The 22,329-nt window shown below is 39.6% G+C and overlaps 1 protein-coding gene and 1 long non-coding RNA gene across 4 annotated transcripts in view; one reads left to right on the forward strand and one right to left on the reverse strand.

The window, feature by feature from the left end:
* Positions 1-22,329, forward strand: part of Znf407 (zinc finger protein 407) — a 389,208-nt gene that overhangs the window by 250,528 nt on the left and 116,351 nt on the right. For all 3 annotated transcript variants that reach the window (XM_034518392.2, XM_076912347.1, XM_076912346.1), the window contains one exon: positions 1,765-1,885. In XM_034518392.2, the coding sequence (XP_034374283.1) occupies positions 1,765-1,885 (121 nt within the window). The remainder of the gene's footprint in view (positions 1-1,764; positions 1,886-22,329) is intronic.
* On the reverse strand, positions 5,160-8,859 carry LOC143434258 (uncharacterized). The gene is made up of 2 exons (XR_013103596.1): positions 8,669-8,859; positions 5,160-7,505 (listed from the first exon to the last, which is right to left on the reverse strand). It is a non-coding gene; the product is annotated as an uncharacterized LOC143434258 (long non-coding RNA).

Raw genomic sequence — 22,329 nt, forward strand, 5'->3', positions numbered from 1 at the left:
TACGCTTTTTTTTCATTTTTAAAAATAGACCAATGTATGTAGAATACTATCATGAAAAGCTAGAAAATAAGAAGTAACAAGTGGGGTTTTTGAAATATAGTGTCATAGATGGGAAATTGTCCAGTCAAGAATTTGTTAAGAACGTTAGCTATGTGAGGAGTACAGGACTGAGGGGCTCCCTGCTTCATGACTGTCAGTGCAGAGAAATATAATGTAACATACACTTGTTTTCTGGCTGCCCACAAAATGAGGAAAAGTCACAGGTAAAATGATGTTTATAATTATTAACTTCACTAGCAATATTAAGATTATCATTTTAAACTCATGATATTATTTGCAGCATTTTATTTTTTATACTGGTAGTGTGATATTAGCCATGCATTTTATGCTTCTAGCATATCTGAATCCAAAATATATAATATATACTATGTTTTGATAAATGTTTTCTCAAAAAAAAATAGGCTTACATTTCTAGTCTAACATAGCCATGCTAAAACAGTTTTCACTAGTAGAGTTGTACTAGGTTTCAAATTTGTATTAATTGAAATTGAGGATCCTTGGGTCATTTGCTTATGAACAATGTAGCTAGTGAAATGGGACAGTATCTGTGTGAGTGTGGAGGAACAGGGAAGGGCACAGCAGTCAATGAGCTCCATGCTTGGACACAGGCCAGCCCTGTCTACAGAGGACGGCCACATCCTAACACAGATAAATACTGCATCCTGTGCTCACACTGGCCCTGTCTACAGAGGACGGCCACATCCTAACACAGATTAACACTGCATCCTGTGCTCACACTGGCCCTGTCTACAGAGGATGGCCACATCCTAACACAGATTAACACTGCATCCTGTGGTCACACTGGCCCTGTCTACAGAGGACGGCCACATCCTAACACAGATAAATACTGCATCCTGTGGTCACACTGGCCCTGTCTACAGAGGACGGCCATATCCTAACACAGATTAACACTGCATCCTGTGCTCACACTAGCCCTGTCTACAGAGGACGGCCACATCCTAACACAGATTAACACTGCATCCTGTGGTCACACTGGCCCTGTCTACAGAGGATGGCCACATCCTAACACGGATGAACACTGCATCCTGTGTTCACACTGGCCCTGTCTGCAGAGGATGGCCACATCCTAACACAGATTAACACTGCATCCTGTGGTCACACTGGCCCTGTCTACAGAGGATGGCCACATCCTAACACGGATGAACACTGCATCCTGTGCTCACACTGGCCCTGTCTGCAGAGGATGGCCACATCGTAACACGAATTAGCACTGCATCATTTGTTTTTTTCAGGCTGCATACCTTCTACCCTGTTACTTTAATTCCTTTTATTTCTAATATTTATTAAAGTAATAGCTTCATTTTATTTTTCTTCATGATTAATGTTAGGAATTTATTATTTTACATTTTGTATTTAACTGTATGTGTGTTCTGTGATTGACTGTGTTTTTGATTTCACTGACTTTTTTTTTTGAATGCCTCTCATATAACATGGTTTATAAAATTATTTTGCAATCCTGACCTACACTTATAACCTGGAATCCTGTTTGGACAATACATTATATACCTTTCTAATAGCTAATTTAGAAAAATTAGTAATATCCTCCATTTCAAATATAGGTATGAAACCGATCAAATAATATTTGTAATGTTTTATGCATATAAACATTTTAAATGTTAATGCTAGGCTTGGATGCTTCACGTCCAGTTATTATCATTCATGTATATGTACTTCTTGTTACAGGGGAAAAGCCTTTCAAATGTGATGAGTGTAACTTTGCCTCCACAACCCAGTCACACTTGACTCGTCATAAGCGTGTGCACACTGGAGAGAAGCCGTACAGGTGCCCTTGGTGTGACTACAGGTAATAAGGTCAGATGTGTGTCACCAGAGTCGATTGGAATCTGGCAGAACTATAGCTTTTCCAATCTGCTTTAGTATACCTTAATGGGTGGTATACATTAGACAAGGTATTCCTGATTTCAGTGATTTTTTTTTTTTTTTTTACCAATTCTGTTTTTCAGAACAGTTACTCTCACTGTAAATTGAGAAGGTAGGTGAGAGAGTTTCTTAATATACTTACTTAATATACTTAATCCACTTACTTCCACGGGAGTACCTCCTTCATTGTCCTGTAGACCTTGTGTTATAATTGATCTGCTCTACCAATGCCATATAGCACATCCCTTACTTAACATGGGGTGTTCAGTACCCTGTGTGTGAACACCCTGGTGATACATGCTTCTCCAAGTCATAGGCTTACAGTATGTAGTTAAAGTAGACTTCCATTTCTATAGACTCAATGTGTAGGTTTTCTAACTCTTTTTTTCCAGTATTGCACTGTTCACAGTAAGAATTCATTGCAGCAATGCACTATTCAACAAATATGAGCAAAAGCATTTGTGTAACAGTGAAGGGGACATAAGAAGTGTTTTCTGCCCTCTGCAATGAGTTGCACCATCAGTGATTGAGTTTTCAGAAACAATTATAACAGTGATCAGAGAGGCAAATAAAAGAGCCTGAGGGAGTTTAGGAAAGGGCCTCATTGAGTCTCCATGTCAGTCAGCATGCTGCACCTTCCAAGATGAAGGGGCCGTTGCTTGTCAGGAGCTCAGAGCTGAAAGCATTTTAGAAGTTGTGGTTGTTCGTTCCACTTTCTTGGTCTGGTAACCAAGAGGCACTAGCAAGGGCCATGCCGAGAGTCACAGTGACAGTAAGATGCAGAATGGAGCGTCCTGCCAGGTCAAGCTGCCCTAGAACAAGTGTGAGCTGGAACTCTTCCACATTGTGTGATACAGTGGACTTCGTACTCTTGGGCTGAAGCTGTCCACTCTGACTGCCACACCACACACATACAGTGATAGAGAAACATCAAGCCCTATATAGAGTATTAGAATATGAATATTGAACGTAGAGTGTCTTCAAAATGCAGATTTTTGTATGCCTGTGGAGGTAACCTGTGCACTTGGCAAATATATTGCCACAATCTCAATTATTATCCACGTTATTACATTAATTTTTATATGAAAGGTCATTGAATACTACAGAGATATTACAGATATATTTCATTCATTAATTATTTATTCATCCAACATTTTATGAGCTGTGCCTTCACATAACACTAGAATGGTATTTCTTAGAAGTTTGGGGAAATGGTGATCCAATTAGAGGAAGTTCTACTCTGATGAATATGGGGTCTGGTAAAAGCATTTCCAAGCCGTTTTACCTCATTACAGAGCCTCTCCCGTACTTGTGTTCCCTGTGATAGAGGTACAGTTAGAAAGTGAGGACTGTTTCTTCATACACCCTGCTTCTGGGGTTATAAGCTATTGATTATACCCTGTGTATAAGGTCCATTCTTATTGCGGGGAGGGATTTGTTTCTTTGAGGTAACTTTTCATTCTCATTTAAAACACTTTGTAACTCCTTTCTAGATCAGTAGCCATCCTCAGGAAGTGTGGTTTTCACAGTTTTCACAGTAGTAGAGGTGCCTCACATTAGAGGGTCTGCAAAGCTGACCAGCTGACAGAAGCGTTACTCAGGAGCTACAGACATAGTTCAGTATGTGATGTTTACTCACTGTAGCTTAAGTGTAAGCAGGACACAGCAAGGGAGCTTTCTGTGAGGGAAGCTGTCTGTGGCCACTTGTGGCTCAGCCACAGCGCCCAGGTTATGTCTTTGCTGTGAGCCTGCACACAGTGTGGTTAGAGTCGACAACCCTTCACCTCTTAGAGCAGGTCCGTTTTTCTTCATGAGATACTAATTATTCCTGAACCTGCCTTACAGGGTCCTCGTGTACATTAGCTCATGGACACAATGATGTGATCCCATCCTGTTGTAAACTCTTTCCACTTACAACCTCCCTTTCTTCAGGACAGTATTACTCTGCCGTAGATCTTGGGGGCTCTACTTGTGCCAGCCTACTTCATGGCTTGTCATGGTCTTGTAAGACTTCTGCCTGTGTCTGGAGCACAGCCACTACTCAGTGTCTGTTTGCTAGAGAAACAACAGACTGGGAACATTGGTCAGGAGGTTGAACCTCTGAGAAATACAAATAAAAAGTATTTCAAGCTGCTCTGTGGACACAGTTGTGAAGGAGAAACCAAACTGCAGAACAACGGGACAAATGTCAGGTGGACCATGTAGTGAGGAGGCAGCCTGAAGGTCCGATGCCCTTGCTCTCGTTACTGCCACTTGCTCTCATGCTCAGAGGCCCATGTGCATGTCAGTCATCTTGTTTCTGTGCACAGATATACACAGAAACACATATATACTCAGACATATGCACAAACACACATGCACACAGATATACTCAGATACATACATACACACATAAATAAATCTGTTTTGAAAATATGACACCATTTACAATAGAAGACAGCATCTCAAATATCTAGACATTGCTTATAAAAATTGTAAGATATTTGCTGTAAATGTCCTGAAACATTTTTCTTACATTACTAAACATCAAGCCAAGGGCTTTGGACGTGTTAACTAAACACTCCAGCACCCAGCTTCATTCTCAGCTCATACAAACCAATTTTAGGAAACAGATATACAAGTGAATCAAGACATATAACACCATTCTCATGAGTGAGAAGAGCTAGTTCATTGGTAATGTTAATTATCTTCCAGATAACTTACATATTTAGTATAATCCCAGTTTTCTCCTACTTTATGGAATTTAGTTGGATGACTATAGAATTCTTTAATATTATTTAATATATTTTAAACTTTATTATAGAAAATTACAAGAAAAAAAACCATGTGTCAAATTTAAGCAGACCCAAAGATACAAGTCAGTGAAGTTCTGTACACTCAGAGTGTCCGTTTGCACAGGGAAGTTCTGTACACTCAGAGTGTCTGTGTGCAGTAGGGGTGGAGCTTCACCTGGGCTTTGTTCTTTTACTACCAAATATATTTTTGCACTTATCTACCTCACCACATACAAAATCCTGCACACATAAGCACATGCACACACACACACACCCCAGGAGTTAGAAGTAGAGAAGTGGTTAGCATTTTTCTTAAGGATCTGGAAAGGGGCCCCAAGATGACCAGGACCAGCAAGAACAAGGTCTCTCAAGCTTTTCCACGTGTAACAGTTCTCCCCCAAGAAAGTAGCATTGCGCTTGAGATGTGCACATCTAGATCAGCATTTATTGATACTAAATATTAAGAGATACCTTCAAGAAACTTCTATTGTGTACATAATTCTAGGTTAAGAAAAGACTAGGTCTGCATACTAAAGAACTTTAGAAGTTTCCATGGCTTTTTTATTTTCTTAATGAGAAAACCCAGAAAGAATATGACACACCAGAAATACCTTCTTTCTTGTGCATGTCAGTGTGTGTGATGGCCATATCGATCACAGCAGGATGCTTGTATGTTTCTCTGAAAGATTTTTATATTTATCTGCTGCCTTCACAGTATCTTATTGAATATTAACTACTTGTCCTATATACAGTCTGTTTGCTTCATGTAGCTAGAGGAATACTGTTCCTTTCCTGTGTTCTTCCTTGCCAGTATTAACTATCATCTGCAAGGAAGCTAACAATCATTAGAAATGGAAATGATATTTAAATTGTATTTGAAATTATATTTATCATTTTATAAATTGAACATTAGTGCACTAATACTACTAGTTAAAATTATTCATGAAAAATAGAAGTGTAGATTTGTTTACAAAAGAATTTTATAATTGGTCTTTTGAACCTGGGGCTATTTTTCAAGTTTGCATTATTAATTTAGGCAATGACATCTCATTCTATTTAGATATAAACATGGATCCCTTTCTACTGCTTTTCCTGTCTAAAATATCCAGAAGTCTAATCCATTATCCATCAGTGTATTCCATCACAACTTTATAACTTTCATCATTAATTACTATACCTTATATTTTAAAAGCCTAAATTTAAACACAGTCCATGGTCTTACTGTTTTGTTTATGTAGCAGATTCTTAGATTTGTTTTTATACAAAAATGAAAGTCAACATTTTTCTCTGTCTTCTTTCCTTTTGTTCTGTACTGTCATCTTTCTATTAAGAAGAGACAGCCTAACCTTTCATGTGGCATAATATCATTTTACACAATTTAAAATCTCTCCTTGCCATCAAATCTGTGACTCTGGAGAGTAGTTTCTCTTGACCTACTCTGATGACTTGCAGGTGAGAGTAGATTTACTGAGTGGCTACCATTCTTTGCTTTGGTTTGTTGTTTGGGTTTTGTTTTTAATGTGAAGCTTACCATCCTATTAAATTCTCTTTTATTTCTTTATTTTAAATTTCTTTATTTTAAGATTTATGTAGGAAATATGAAAAACAGGTAGTAATCTAAACAACACAACAGAAGACTTACTTATCATACTACACTCTTCAGAGTGGGAAGGAGACTTTAAATCTCATCTGTTAACTTGTAGAAAACAAATTTAAAGCCATGTGTTGTGCTCTGTTGAATTCAAAACAACGTCAATGTTTCAGTTTTTCCCTGGAAATTTCACTCTTCCAAGCTTTACTAGTCACCCGTGCCTCTGTTCTATATAGAGCAGTCTTTAGTATTTTAGTTCATGCACAAATGATTTTAATTCACAGTATTAAACTATTCTCAAAAAATTAATAATCATATCTTCTGAAGCTAGTCAATAAATTCTCCAATTCCCACCTCACATTAAGGCCTCACCACTGTCTTTGCTGACTCTAGAAGTATGTTTTCCCTTCTGTCTTCTTACTTGATGACTGACTTAGCAACTTGGCCAGGGTTTTCTGGAGATGTGTTTGGCACATTAGTTTCCTGCCCCAGGTGCCTCTTTCTGTCCTTTGTGAGGAAAGAGTGCAGGACAGCTCCACTTCCATCTTCACTCGCAGAGCTGCGCCTCCAGCAGCAGACCTTCCTGTGCACTCCAGGCTCTCTCCGCCTGTTCATCTGACTCTGCTCAGCTCTGGCAGCAGGTTCACTAACAGGGACTTACACCTGTGGGCAAGTGGAAGGTTTGGCCGCTTGTTTGGAATCTGTGTACATACTAGAAACTTTAGGGGATAAATACTTATAATTTGGTAAATTCTGTTTTACCTTTAATTATAACTTGAACTGCTTGAGAAGAAGTTTTAAGATGCATAACCTTGCATCCTAAAGTCATCAAGATATAAATCCTTAGCATTTAATCTTCCACTTGAAATTTCATTTTAATTTCTGATATGGATATTTTTATAAAATATATCAATTAGCAAAATGTTTTAGGTCATGGATGATAATAGTCATTTAGGACAATGTTACATATAGTTAAATGTAAGGTAAATGTTCAGTGGCTTTGTGTCACCGCAAGTTCAGCATACAGCAGGATTCAGTTTTCTTTTCTGGGATTTGTTTCTGCAGCATCCTGAGTTAGAGTGACAAAGTCCACAGGGGGTAATTTTCTCCTTTTGGATCAGGTCTTGAGAGAGTTCCTATTTTCCTTCCCATGGCTTCCTGTGCTGCTCGGATTTGCCCTGAATAGTAAGAAGGGAAAAGATGATTGTATAGAAGAGAAAGGAGTGAAATTAGACACGCGAAGTGAATCACGGTATTTCTCTTAGAATAAATTGGAGTTAGCATTAATTTTTTCTTTATTTTTTAATAAAATTACAATAATCATAAAAATTATAAAATGAAAATACCTTGTATTAATATTATATGTGACTTACATTTAAAACTGTTTGTTTAGTTCCACTAATTAAAAGTAGTTCCTCCTACTCAGATCACAAAGAAGTTGGAGTCGGCGTTCCTTGTCATGAAGTAGACTGCTACTTCACTGTCTCACTACCTGAGGCTCTTGGGCTCCTTTTGTTCTGTAGTGCTGCTGACCTATTTGATGCCTCAGATTACGGGATAGGCACGCTTCCAAAAGACTAGAAAGTTGAGCTCATGTTTTTGATGGGTAATGGTGAAACAAGGCTTTCTTCAAACAGGATTTCTTCTGGCAAATGTGCATCAGTTGGAGTCTGTGAGTAGTGCTCCCTGCTCCCTGCTCCCCTGCAGGCAGACTGCCCTTGTCTGCTTGCCCCTGCACACAGTTCAGCCCATCACAGGCAGATGTCTGTGTCGTGGCTGTGCAGTAAGGAAGTACTGCTTAAAAATTCTCCTACCATTTAGAGGTGGAGGAGGAGTTCTCTGTGGGTAGAAGTTTCGGATAAGTGTCAGTAGAATTTTCTTATGTAATCCTTCACAAAATGAATGCAGTGTCTGCATGATTTTATCCATCCAGGAATGGTCCCAAAGGTTGTGAATGTGGAACTCACCCTTGGTTTTCTGTCTTCTGTGTATAATGTGTTCAGAAACTGAGTTCATCCTGAAGGAGGCCGTCTGAGCGGCCGGCTCTGTCTGTTTCACTTGTACCCCTCTTTCTAGTTGTGTGGTTTTGCATTTTCTGTCATGTTCTGTCTGACATTGTCTTCACAGGCAGCTTGTCTTATGCACACTTCTCTGTCCTTGCTACAGCACACAAAACCATACACTTTAATATTTGTTTCACCTTGGTAGGCAGTGTGCTGGTGTGACTCATTATTTATCCCTGCATTTGGGTTAGGATTGATTCTTTTATTCCAAAATTGTACTAAATATTAAAAAGCAATACATATAATCATATAGTAGATTCCATAACATTGAGACTTACAAATTGCTTGTTTCTCTTTAAGGAAGAGGCTCTGCCTTGCCATCTTTTGTTTATCAGCACAGGTGAGGGGTTCTGGTTGTTGATGCAGCTACAGCAGAGCTGAGATCAGAGATTAATTAAACGAGCCATTGTCATCACAAAGTGACCACACACTCCCTCTGCTATCTCTTAAAGTAGAATCTAGATAAACATGTTTGTTTAAACCGCTGTTGTTGAATCCCAATTTCAGTCATTAATAGAGGCCAAAGCTATCTTTGGGGATGGTCTTTCTACAAGGAATTGCTATGGACAGTCCCTGGGGTGGTAGTTAAATATATCTGTATGTATTGTGATAGGAAGAAAGGCCTTAGAGATGAAAAAAATAGAAAATATTTTTGGGGCAATAATCTCTTGCATAATAACTTATTCCTCAGACACCAGGGTTATTACCACAAAGAAAACACTTTCCTATGTAACTATCTCTATCCCCAGCAGTTAGAAAGTTCAAGCCATGAATCTTATTAGGCACACACTTGTAACTCCATGGAGAAGCTGACAGCAGTCAATAGAGTATTGTATGTATCATCACCCTGGCACTCAAAAAAAAAAAAAATGTTGACTTTGATGTGTCTTGAAAGTTGACCGTTTTCGTTAATTCATTTGTAATGCTAGGATTCCAAACATATCATTCTGTTTTCAACTTCTTTGTTTCATCCTATTCTGAAGTGATGTCTCTCTGGAACCTACATAAACATCATGGGGGAAAAAACATAAAACATTTTAGTTTAGAAACTGATGGGAGTCCTTGTTATGAGCCAGGTTTAAACCAGCTTTGTATATGAGCCTATCTTCTGATGGATTAAACTCCTGTTTTTTAGAACAGGTTGCTCTAGCATGTAGATACATGGGCTGTTCCTTAAGCACTTCTGTAAAGGCAGTGCCATGTCTTCTGCATATCTTGACATACCATGTTTTTTTTTTATTAGAAGAATGTAGTACCAACTCTTTTGGTTTTTCCATATTTCTATTTTTTTCTTCTGTTTGTAAAATGGTTTAGACTTGCAAGCAGCCTAATATTATCATTTGCTTTATATCTCCACATGAGGCATAGTTAAAATAAGCTAGAATTTAGTGTTTCATAAGTAATATGTCACCTGATATTTTTCCCTTCAATATTAATCTTTCCTCCAACTCCATAAATATCATTTCTTATCATTACCGACCTTAGCTAGACTCTTGCTGCACAGCCTCTGTTTCTTCTCCCCTTCATTGTATGTGGATGCTGTTTCACTGTGGTTTGGAATGTGCAGCTGTTCATGATCCTTTTCAGTGTTTTGTTTCTTTGATGTTAAGGTATAACTAGAAACAAATATGAAAAATGCTCTGAAACAAATTAGAGCTTTCCATTGGAAGAAAATGTTGTACATGTTAAAACATATAGTTAAATAACATAATTTGTTTCTTGGGCTAAAATGTTTGATATAAAAAAAAGTTGAAATTTAAACTTGAGAAATTTGTTTTGATACCCCCACACTGAGAATGTTAACTTTCTTGTTGTTTGAGTAATATTCTGTTGTACTATATTCATAAAGTCTACCCTTTTTTTTTTTTTTTTCATTTTCAAATTGTCTTTGCTCTCCAAGAAGCATGTATTGTAAGATATAGGAAATTCTGTAGTCAGGAGAACTAAGAAGTACCTGGACACTAACACTGCCCATGCTGGAGAGGACAAGTTCGGCTCAAATGGCTTTGGTGGCCAGGGATCTGTGGAGCAATGAATGCTGTTCCCAGTCCGTATATTATCAAATATAGCAGGCTACAAAAATGAATTGGAAATAACAGGAGCAGGAGATCATTTGAAATACCACTGCAAAGGAGCAGGCAGCAAATGAGGCCAGGTCAGGAGCCCACCTAAAGAGTGGAGGAGAGAGGCAGCAGACAAAAAGAAGTCTTTCTGTCTTTCAGTGCATGGCTAGCTCTCCTAGGAGTGATGGTATCAGTGAGACTCTCTCTTATGGGGAGGAAGTGTTCTTTAGGAATAAGACAGGAAGTGAGATCTGGGACATGATGCTTTTCCAACACTCTCAGGAGATGTATGTGAACACATGTCAGTACTTTTCATTGTAGAACCTGATAGCAGTAATGGCAAGGAAAGTGACCCTGTGAAGGGTGGGAGTGGAGTCAGTCAGCAGAGTGGACAGCCAGCCAGAGGTTGCATGGGAGAAGTAGATGGAGGAACTGGAGGGGCCTTGAAGGGAAGAGAGGGTCTACAAGAAGCAAACTATTGAATCGTAAGCCTAGAACCTGCTTCTGGGTTTCTAGATTTGCAGGGCAGCCAGCCAGTTGCAGTAGTTAAAACAGAGAGTGACTTAGCACACCAACTATAAGTCATTGAAAATGGGAACCAAGGGTGGGAGTGGCGGGCCCAGGACAACAGCTACTCGGCCACACTTGGAACTTGATTTGCATTTAGTTGCCTTCTGAGCAATCTGTGTAGTGCAGTTTACTTACTGTGGGATAACACACAGCACCAAATGTGACATTGTAGAGTTCAAAGTTAGGAAACCAGGGACTGGACATGGAGGGGAATACAGTTCTGTAGCTTCCTCCCATTGTACCCACAACGATACCCACATTCTCTGTAGCCTTCCTTGAATACAGAAGGCTTTAACTGTCTTTAGTTTAAAATTTTGCTTGCTGCTACCTAACAGTTCTATGTGATCATTTAATGAACACTCATTTAAATGTAGTTTTAAAATACAACATCTTTTCTTTCTTATTCTAAATAATTCGGGTTAATGTTTCAGTTTTTCTAAGGTCAGTAAATCTAACCAAACACTCTAATGACATCATAAGCCAATTGCAGTGTACAGTTGTTTATTGTAAAGACACTGGGCTCCTTCATACATTTACAGTTTGGTCCATTTGCTTTTACCTACCTCTTATTTGCTTGCCCTTTTCCAAGTAATTACTAGAACACCATAAAATATCTTTACGAGTGAAAAGTGTAACATTTTGGGGGGTATATTGTGCTGGATCTTTTTTTGAAAATTATTTTTAAACTGACCCCTGGCTTCTTCAAACTGCTTTTTTAAGGAACAAATACCTTGACTGGGGTCTTTCATACTAAGAGAAATGTAATAAGGATATTCCGGGTATTGGACTTAGTGACTGTATAATATGGAAAGAGAAACCAGAGACATCACTCCTCAGGGTGAGGCAGGGGCATGATTTGTTTTCATGACTTAGGGTGCATTATAACTGCTGAGTGTTGGTGTCAGTTGTATTAAACCACTAAACAGTGGAAATAAGTCATGTATATCACCCCACAGGCTGATGTTGGTTGCTTGTGCATTCAGTCACACATTGTATAGGTATCCTTTGATTCTGTAACAACATCTGCCATTGTGACTTATTATAAATATGACCAGCACAAGCCTTTTTTGGCTGGACATCAGTTTGTGGCTTTAACTTATGACAAGGTGTAAGCTTTAGAACTCAGAGGTCTACTTCCCTTTGCTTGTTGAGAGGATTCTGTTTTATATACCGCCACGCACATTTTTAGCACCATCTCTGTAATTACAAACAGAGGTGATAGGAACTGTATTTCTCCAGAAGTAGACTAGCCCTGACACACATGGCTGTGCTTTATTAAAATGGCTGCAAAAACCAACTGTCCTCTTCCTCAGTGAGCTCAGCCTTCCTGAGCAGAGGCCTGAAGAATGAGGAGAAGGTGGTGTGCCCGTGTCATTGGAGATCAACTCAGATCCACAAACTGTGCTCTAGTCTGCCTGAGAAATATGTAGCCAATATCAGTACATATATATTTTTAATTACATGTTCTTTCCAATTAATGATATCTGCTTGGTCTTTGAAAAATGATGTTATGAATGTAATGATTATGCAGTCCAAATCGCATTGAGTTATATGTCTGCACTTGTTTTGAACTACATATGCGCACATCTTTTATTACGCTTCCTGAATCTCTTTTTCACAAAACAATCTTTTAAAACAGTGTATCTCTCATGTAAAAGAGACTCCAAACAAGGTTTCAGTTTTATTTTAAGATCTTTTTCTTTGGAGTTTAAAAGTGGAATCTATGTTTTCTTTAGCTGTAAAAGCACAATCAAGGCAACATGATAAGTGAGTCAGTGCGGTAAAAGTAAAACTAATTTTGCCTTCACTCACATGAGCTATAGAAGGAGGAAGCTTTATTGTCCCTGGGAAGGTGATAAGGCAGAGTAATTGTATATTATACTGTCCGGGAACATCTGCCTGAGACCGTTGGAGCAATTCATCTATCATGGCCGATGCTGCATGTTTTGTCTTTCTGCTTTAACCCGTCCCCACTGCTGGCCCGCGCAGAGGGTTTGATAGGGACTGCGCCTGGGCCAGGGCTCACATTAATCAGTCCCCTTGTTCAACACTCCAGCTGACATAATTACAACCTGCGCACAGCAGTTATTCAAGTCGAGTCCTTGTCACTCGTGGTGCGAAACTACACAGCTCAGATCCCGGAGGAGATTGCCTTATCACACAGAACAAGGGCTCGCAGGAGTCGGAGAGAATAGAAATGGGAGAATGTCTTCCGGGACTACTATATATTCCTTTAAAATAAGACATTTGAGAGACTTACAAGGGACAAAGGGAAGCATTGTATGCAGGGTTGAAATGAACCGCTTTTTATTTTTAAATGGATTACAAGAGTGCATTTTTGTGCAGCTCATCATAGATTATTAGATAATTTAGTGCTGCTGGTCATTCTTTCTGTTACCTTTTTCTTCTTCAGAGCTAATCACTGAACTTTAGAATTATGAAAAGATTCTTTCCTCTTTATAAAAATAATAAAATTAATGGATAATTGATCTTAAGTTTAATATTTATTTGGTGAGTATATTTTTATAAGCCACAAAATTAAAACTAGGGAAAGATTTCTTCAGCTCCCTTTCTACAGCTAAGTGAGTACGGTGCTCACAGTGACTCCGCACTACAGATATTTGAACACAGAGCCAGTGTGCATTTCCTTTCAAGTAGTGTCCTGTCTCCAGGCTCCTACTGGCTAGTTACGTGCCAATTCCTGGGTGTCTACGGTATGAGGGATGGGACCTCTTTCAGCCATTTAAGTAGTGTCTAGTTTTTAATGGTAGCTTCTTGCCCACACATAGCCTGTGTGAATCTGGGTCTAAGATGTATGTGCTCAGGCCTGCTGGGCTTCCCATGACACTCAGTTCTCTGCATGGATGCCAGCCATTATTGTTTGACAGCTAGTCTTGTTTTTATCAGGGGTGGCTGTTTTTCCCCCCTTAAATAACTTTAAACTGCCCTAAATAAAGCCTATCAACTTATATAAGTAAAAATTTTATGAAGCCTAGACTATCAAAGATACTAGGAAATAAAATATTCAGCTCATAAAATTCTTACTTATATTAAGTCTATAAAACTTTCAATTAGAAAACTGTAGTAAATTATCATTTATTCACTTACATGTATGTATATATTTAAATTATTTGAATTGGAAACTATTGTGTTTTAGGTGGTTTATTTTAAAGTAAATTGGTAAATAGATTATATAGATCAGTGAGTTTTGGTGGTAGTTGTCGGTTTCTTTGTTCTGGTGGTGACAGAGATGGACCCCAGGCCTTGCACATGCTGGAGAAGTGTGCCCCCCAGTAAGCTGCATCTGTACCCAGCATACACACTTGTCGTCAATAGAAAGCAAGGAGAAATGTAGGCAAGAAGCATCAGTGCTCTGCATTTTTATCAAGAGTAGCACTAGAGCAATGAGCTCTAGGCTGTCAGTGCCCCCTAGGCAGAATAGTGGAAGCAAGTGATGGACCAGGTTGGTTCACATTCTGAGCCTCAAGCTGCAGTGGGGGATACTTTCTGCATGCCATAACCCTTGTCTCCCCTTCAGATACATAGTGAGCAGCAGCTTGAAGCCTTTAGACTCCTACAGTGAAGGAATGCATAGGATGTCTCACGGATGGCAGACTCCTTGACCACAGAGGTCCTTGCCAAAGCCCTGCAGGCATCAAGCTAAGACCTAAGTCACTGAAGGATAGCTCTACTATGTGCTTCACATGGTTATGTAGCTAGGGGCTTTGGAATGGTGATTTGGCATTACCACAGGACATCTAAGCTTCATCTTCAGCCTAGTTTCCTGCACCTTGTTGGCTTGAATTGGATATAAAGCTAGTCTGCTCTCTTGCACATAGGTTTGCGTTTGCTCTCTGTTTTACTGATAGGAGTCTTGGTGGAATGTGCTGCCGGCTAAAGGGACCCTGGGAGTTGAGGCTCTCCAGGGCACTCTCTCCTTTGTTGAGGAGTTTCAGTTGTCACACAACGTCATGTGTGTTCTGTTCCCAAAGTACTTACATGTAATTTTAAATGTATAAAGTTCTGAACATGGAATTTGGGTTTCTAACAGAAAAGAATACTCAATGTCTAAGCAGCTGCCACTTCCTCCTTATGGTTTGCATTGTTTCTCAGTAGTGTGGAGGGTGGAATGAGGTGGTTAGATTTAAACTGTCCTCTCATTGGCTGCAGATGCCATGAGCAGACATTTGAATGGATAATAGTTTCAATTGAAGTGAATTTGAGAAGTCAATGATAAGCAACAAGATTAAGAGTGTGGTGTGGTGGTCAGTACGCATCACAGGTGGCTGCTGTGCATATGTCTAAATGAAGTGTTTAGTAAGGATTTTAATCAAGATCATTTGGAATCTGTGGAAGTTAGTAAAGAACTTTGAACAATGCAGAATGAAAAATACTTGTAACTTTCTCAAAAAGTAGACTCAGTGCCGTGTACTTGGACACTTACCCAGTGTCCTGACCCAGGAACAGAGACCCTTGTCTCCTCAGGCATCTGAGCAAAGCCAATCTTGTGTGACACATGCTTGCTGCTCAGCTCCTTGGCAGGTTTCTTTTCCCTGCTCGATTTTACCCATGACCTATGTCATATAACAAAATTAAATGGTGAAATAAAAGAAACAAACTTACTTCATAAGGCTATAATGTATAAAAGACAAAAATCATAACAGTGATATAATATGAATTTACCTATTTGACAGAAAAGTAACAGATTCAGGGAAGTTTTTCATAACTTCAAAGGAGAAAAATAAAAGCATTCTCCAGGTTAGAATTTACTGTTGCAGAATATTTCAGAGAATATTCTGTAAGGGTCTGTTGTTCACAAAAGAGACCAAAATTCAAATAGTATGCAAAAGCAAAGAATGTTTTAGTGTGCAGAAATCCAGCATGTGGCGGTCTCTTATCCCAAGATGGAGAGACAACCAAGTGAGCTTGCAGACCAGATTCAAAGCATGTTAGGGGATTCCAGTGTAGGTGACCTTTATCTCACTCCATCTCCAAGGGAATTCCATTACCAGGGCACTGGGGCTGGAAACTGTTGCTGGGCAGGGCTGGAAACTTGCTGACCTTTGCTTCAGGCCAGGTGGCTGGGCAGCTTCTAATGACAGAATAGTTTCTGAGTAGCTGCCTGAAGCCTGGGTTTTTTTGGTTTTTTGTTTTTTGTTTTTTGTTTTTTGTTTTTTGTTTTTTGTTTTTGTTTTTGTTTTTGTTTTTGTTTTTGTTTTTCTAGCAATTGAATTGCCCGAGTTTACCTGGACTTGCCCAGTTCTTAGGCCTAGTTTCCTACACTGCCAGTTTGAAACCTGTCATGGAGTCAGCTTGTCTTAATACTTTGGGATCATCTCAGGTGCCTATAAACTACTGTAGCCTTTATAATATAATATAATATAATATAATATAATAATATAATATAATATAATATAATATAATAGTTGCAGTTACCTGGCTTTGCAGAATTGTGTTTGCAAAATGACACTTTGTCAGTAGTGGATTTTTTGCGCGCGCACACACACACACACACACACACACTCACACAGATGGCCCATCTGGCCTTTTCTCTACCTCTCCCTTCGTAGCAGTTTCTTGGTGTTATGAGAGGAAGCTAGTTCTACTGTGTTCTCCTCACACAGCAATTCTTACCCTGTTGTAACGTGGTCGTCTCCTCCTGCTTCTGACTCCCTTCCTTACATCCTCTCCTATTCCATTCAAGTCTTGAACCTGATCCTTCAGATTGTGTTTCCGACATGTCTCCCAGCTGAGGTTAGCCTGGTATCTCTTCCATCATATAAAGTATTCCCATTTTGTTAGTTACTGTACAGTTCAGTTGTTTTTGAAGCTGATATTTTGATCAGATTCACTTTACATGTGTAAAACGATGCTATCATGAGAAATTTTGGTGATCTAAAAATATATGAAGCAAAATGCAAAAGTTTCATTAGATCAGAAGAGCTTTTACATAAAAATGATTACCATTAAAATTAAGTAGTCTGCTTGCTCATTCACACCTTCATAATTGGTTTGTGTTTGAAATGCTGAAAGGATCCTACAATGCATCTGTCTAGATTTCTTTTTAACTTAGATTACTTTTTTAGAAGTTTTTCCATTTAAGTAATTTATTCTGCTTAGTGGGGTGTGTGTGTGTGTGTGTGTGGGTGGGTGTGGGTGTGGGTGTGGGTGTAGAAAATCAAGTAGTGCACACAGCAGGCCTTCCCAGCTTGGGAAGATATTTGGAAACCAGTGCTGTAGTCAAAGCTCTTCCCCTCAGCCCACCTCCAGAACCTGTTAGCTCTGCACCAAATCATAGGTTCTCCCGGTTGGGGGTCATTATTCTGTAGACCTCTGTGGTTCTTGGGGTCTGTGGAATTTTTAGCAGCATTGGTGTGTGGAACTGCCCTGTCAAGGGTGTTTTCAGAACCCTAGGGTAAGCAGAAGCAGACCTGTCACTACAGACCTGTCACTGGCCGGTGGGACCTGTTGCTGTGCTCCAACTTGAAGCTTTCCAGGTTAAGAGATCCCTGTTCTTTACACTGATCCCAGCTGTGTGCATTTTTCATTTCTGGTATGTGAAGCTGCTAGTCTTCTTACTTTTAGCCTTTCTGTACTTTAGTCTGTACTTGGTGTTTCCTTTGTTTCTAGAGGCGGTCGTCACCAAGCTCCTTACATGTATGTACTGTTTACTCGTTCTTTACCCAGGTGGAGGGCTTAATATTTTAAAAATTAATCATTTCTAAGTCACCTGTTTATATATGTTTTATATATGAAATATATATTTTTTCTGCCCATTATTTATAGTACAAATTATATGGCAACTTAACTCAAGGGGAGCTTTTCTTAGGTATTTTGATAGCATGTGAATTTTAAATTTTCTTCAGGAAAACACTAATCAAGACCATAAAAATAAGTTTTGTTCTCATCTTTATAATTAGGTTTTTTTTTTCTTTAAAGTTTTAAAGCCTGAACAGTTTTAATTTTGAAATGATTAGGACAGTGAGCCTCATATACATGGCATGCACCTCTACTTGTAAGTTACTTGAGAATCTAAGTATAAGTATGGCTTGAACTTAAGTTTTCAAGGCCAGCCAGGGCAACATAGGGAAGTGTATGGTTCAGAAAAAAAGTTAATCAATACAAAAATTTAAAAACAAAAGGAGTGGGGAGAAGGGGTGGGAAGAAAAGAGGGAGACCACTCTCCCCCCATGTAACCTGCTGTTGAGTGATCACCACTGATTATACAGCCCCTGTTCCTATTCATTGTGAATTGTATCTTCACTCCCTACATACATAGCTTCCTTTATGCTTTCTGTTTTGTTCTTTGCTGTTCTGGGGTCAGCACTCCAAGTGACATTTATATGCTGAACATCTGTGACAAGTTCCTTATTAGACATGGTAGTCTGAATTTTTTTAAGATGTCTGTACTTATTTTTACTTCATGAATGCGCTGTCTGCATGTATGGCTATGTACCTCACTCATCCAGTGCCTGCGAAGGTCCACAGAGGCCCCCAGATCTCCTAGAACTGGATTTATGAACAGTTGTAAGTTGCCATGTGGGAGCTGGTAACTCTCTGCAAGAGAGCCTAATGCTCTTACGTTCTGAGGCATGTCTCCAAACCCCACAAATTTCTTTATTCTTGCTAATTTTAACCAACATTAAATTAAGCAGCACAAGTAATCAATAATCCAAAACTATTTAGTTCTTTCCTTGTGGACCCTGAGCAAGAACATGAACGGTAAAGGAGTATGTGTAGCTCTCAGGCTGCCTGGCCCAGGTTGTAAGACAAACCCGGATAGCTTAAGTGGAAGCCTGCACCTGTTGGAGGCTTTGCATCCTTCTCTGCTAGGGATTTGTAGTCTTTAGGCTAGTGGCTTGCCCAGGGAATTTCTTACTTAAGTAACACTAATTGGATGGTCTTCTGTTATTGTAAAGACTGCCTTTGAATTATTCTGTATTCATTTGCGTTGCTATTACTAAGGCTCTCCAAACCTGCACTCTAGACATTTAGGTGAGTACTTCCAATAACTTTGCAAGCACATCAAGAGTAGTCAGTGGCATTTACAACTGTCAGAGTGACTCTGCTTTATGCAAACAAATTAAAATCACTTTTTATATACAGTAAAACAATTGATAATTATTCAGGTATTTGTGATGCATTTTTTGTAATAGGAAGACTAGCTATAGTAACAGAAAAAAGTGAGCATTTTTCTTATTATTCCCTTCATTTTTAAGACAGTCTTATGAAATAGTGGTCTCATAAAGTAATATTCTGTCATCAGAACGTTTGAAAGCAAACTGCTTAACAAAATAAACACTTTGTGGCTGGAGAGATGACACAGGAGGTAAAAGCATATATTGCCCTTTCAGAGGACAAAGTTCAGTTTCCATCATCTAAATCAGTTGGCCTACAGCCTGCTGTAACTCCAGCTTCTGAGGACGAATACTTTTCTCTGGGCTATGGAGACTCCTGGGCTCTCACACGCACCTGCTGCCTTGTATATACACATAATTAAGAATAAATATTCTAAGTAAACATTTTAAAGCTAAAATCTTCAGAAACTTTTACTGTGGTATACATTGTGACTCTTCATGAGAACAATGCAGTGCCTCCCTGGCCTTCTGAGTAAGGAGACCCCTCCCCTCCTGCAGTGTGCAGTGCCTCCCTGGCCTTCTGAGTAAGGAGACCCCTCCCCTCCTGCAGTGTGCAGTGCCTCCCTGGCCTTCTGAGTAAGGAGACCCCTCCCCTCCTGCAGTGTGCAGTGCCTCCCTGGCCTTCTGAGTAAGGAGACCCCTCCCCTCCTGCAGTGTGCAGTGCCTCCCTGGCCTTCTGAGTAAGGAGACCCCTCCCCTCCTGCAGTGTGCAGTGCCTCCCTGGCCTTCTGAGTAAGGAGACCCCTCCCCTCCTGCAGTGTGCAGTGCCTCCCTGGCCTTCTGAGTAAGGAGACCCCTCCCCTCCTGCAGTGTGCAGTGCCTCCCTGGCCTTCTGAGTAAGGAGACCCCTCCCCTCCTGCAGTGTGCAGTGCCTCCCTGGCCTTCTGAGTAAGGAGACCCCTCCCCTCCTGCAGTGTGCAGTGCCTCCCTGGCCTTCTGAGTAAGGAGACCCCTCCCCTCCTGCAGTGTGCAGTGCCTCCCTGGCCTTCTGAGTAAGGAGCCTCCTTACCTCCCTACGTTTGTGCTCATAGTCTTTCTTAGCATCTGCTGTCCTCTTGAGAGCAGAACTTTCTGTGGAGGGCTTTATAAACATTCATGGAAGCTTTATGCACTGATTCCAATATGTTTTCTTATATTTACAGTTTTTGGTTTGTAGACTTTTGCAGTATTTGTGTGCTGAAATCTGTATTTGACTTTATGATTCCAGCCTTTATTATACATAACACTTGGGATTCACAGTGTACTGACTCTCAAACTGAAGAGGAGAGGGGTGTAACATATTTTCAAGAGTCCAGACAGAATAATGCAGATCCTTTGCATGTAAAGAGTGTGTGTGTGTTTATTTTATAAGCATAATTTGGGCAAGCAGTAGTCCAAAGTAATATGTCATTTTAAAATAATAATTTTATATATGCAAATTAACAAATACACACACAGTCACACAGATACACACACATAGTCACACACACACTCTACATGGATTATGCTTCCTTATTTTTCATATATATGAATGCACCATCTTTACTCTAAACTTTTTTCATATTCTTTTTTGAATACTTTCTTTAGGGTAATTTAGGTCATTTTCATACTGAGTTGTTATATAGTTAGGTCCATTCCTTAGATATTTAGTGCCTATATTCATTTAAATCACATTTATAAGTACTTCTGAAATTTTTGAGGTAGATGATGCCATCTATCTGGAATTCATTGTAAAGTCTCTTTGGTTTGTCAGTTCTTTCGCCTTTCTGACATTAGTTGTTACCTCTAAGCCCTCCCTTTTCATTTGATGGTGGTGATTTCATAAGTATAATTTTCAAAAGTACATTGTTTCACTTAATTTCTTCCTTGACATGAGCTATAAACTTAAAAATCCCTCCTCTTTTAATATAAGAAACATTTAGCATCTGCTCCTGTAACAGATATAGTAGAAGCTCCAGGATGGAGGTTTGGAACCTTGTGGCAGCTCCCTGAACACATCTGGGGAGAGGCAGTTGGTGAAGGTGTAGCCCAGTTGCAGCAGAACCCAGGACTTTGGAGATTTTAATACCAAGTGATGACACCCAAGGGCAGCAGCAGCTGTGGAGCTGAGACCAGCTGTGTGTGTGAAGAGCAGAGCCAGAGAAGTTTGGCTCCTGTGCCCCTGGGAGCCACAAGATCATGAGTGAAATCTAGACATTGGACATGGAGATGTTTAGAGTTAGGCTTTGGTTTGCTCTGATTTGATTGTTATAGTGTCCCAGTTCTTCTTACTTAAATTTAAAATGCATTTAATGTGAGTTTCTGATTTTACAGGAGGTCACAGGTGAGCAACTGACCTTTTAAAGTCTTTGATACTTTAGGAAGACTGGACATTTTAGAGAGATGTTGGACATTTGGAGAGACATTGGACATTTTAGAGAGGGTTTGAACTTTGAGAGACACTTTGCATGTCTTAAAGAGACTGACTAGTTAAAGTATTTTAGTTTTTAAAGACCATGGAGCTTTTGAAGATACACCACATTTTATATTGTGGGGTTAAGATTAACATGGCATCTTGGGGGTAAGCAAGAAAGGGAAGGTTATGTTTAATAGTACTGCTTGGTTTAAAGTGACAAGGATTAATTGGCCTGGCTTTGTTCATTTGTTTGTTTGTCAACTTGACACAAGCTAGCCTTATCTGAGAAAAGGGAAGCACAATTGATTGGCCTTTAGGCCAGCCTGTGGGGTATTTTTCTCAATTAGTGATTGATGTGGAAAGGTCCAATCCACTGTGGGTGGTGCCACACCTGCACAGATTGTCCTGGGCTTTATTAGAAAGTGGCCTGAGCAAGCCACAGGGAGCAGTGAAGTGGGCAGCACCCCTCCATGACCTCAAGTCCTGCCTCCAGGTTTCTGCTCTAACTTGCTTTGATGATGGACTGTGATGTAGAAGTATAAATAAAATAAACCCCTCTTGGTTATGATGTTTTCTTAGAGCAGTAGAAACCATAACTAAGGCCTTACTCACTTATAGCCTCTAGTGAAGGGAGGATACATTTTCTTTAAGGGTGGACTCAGTGAGTGAGGGGTCAGTGAAAATGGCCTGGGAGCTCACAGTGCTTGCTGGCATATTTGAAAACCTGAGCTAAGGGAAGGAGATCTCAGAATTAAAGTAACTGCCTTACATTAAAGAGCCCTATATAGAGAGGA

This window comes from Arvicanthis niloticus, chromosome 14 (genome assembly GCF_011762505.2).
Source record: "Arvicanthis niloticus isolate mArvNil1 chromosome 14, mArvNil1.pat.X, whole genome shotgun sequence".
NCBI lineage: Eukaryota > Metazoa > Chordata > Mammalia > Rodentia > Muridae > Arvicanthis > Arvicanthis niloticus.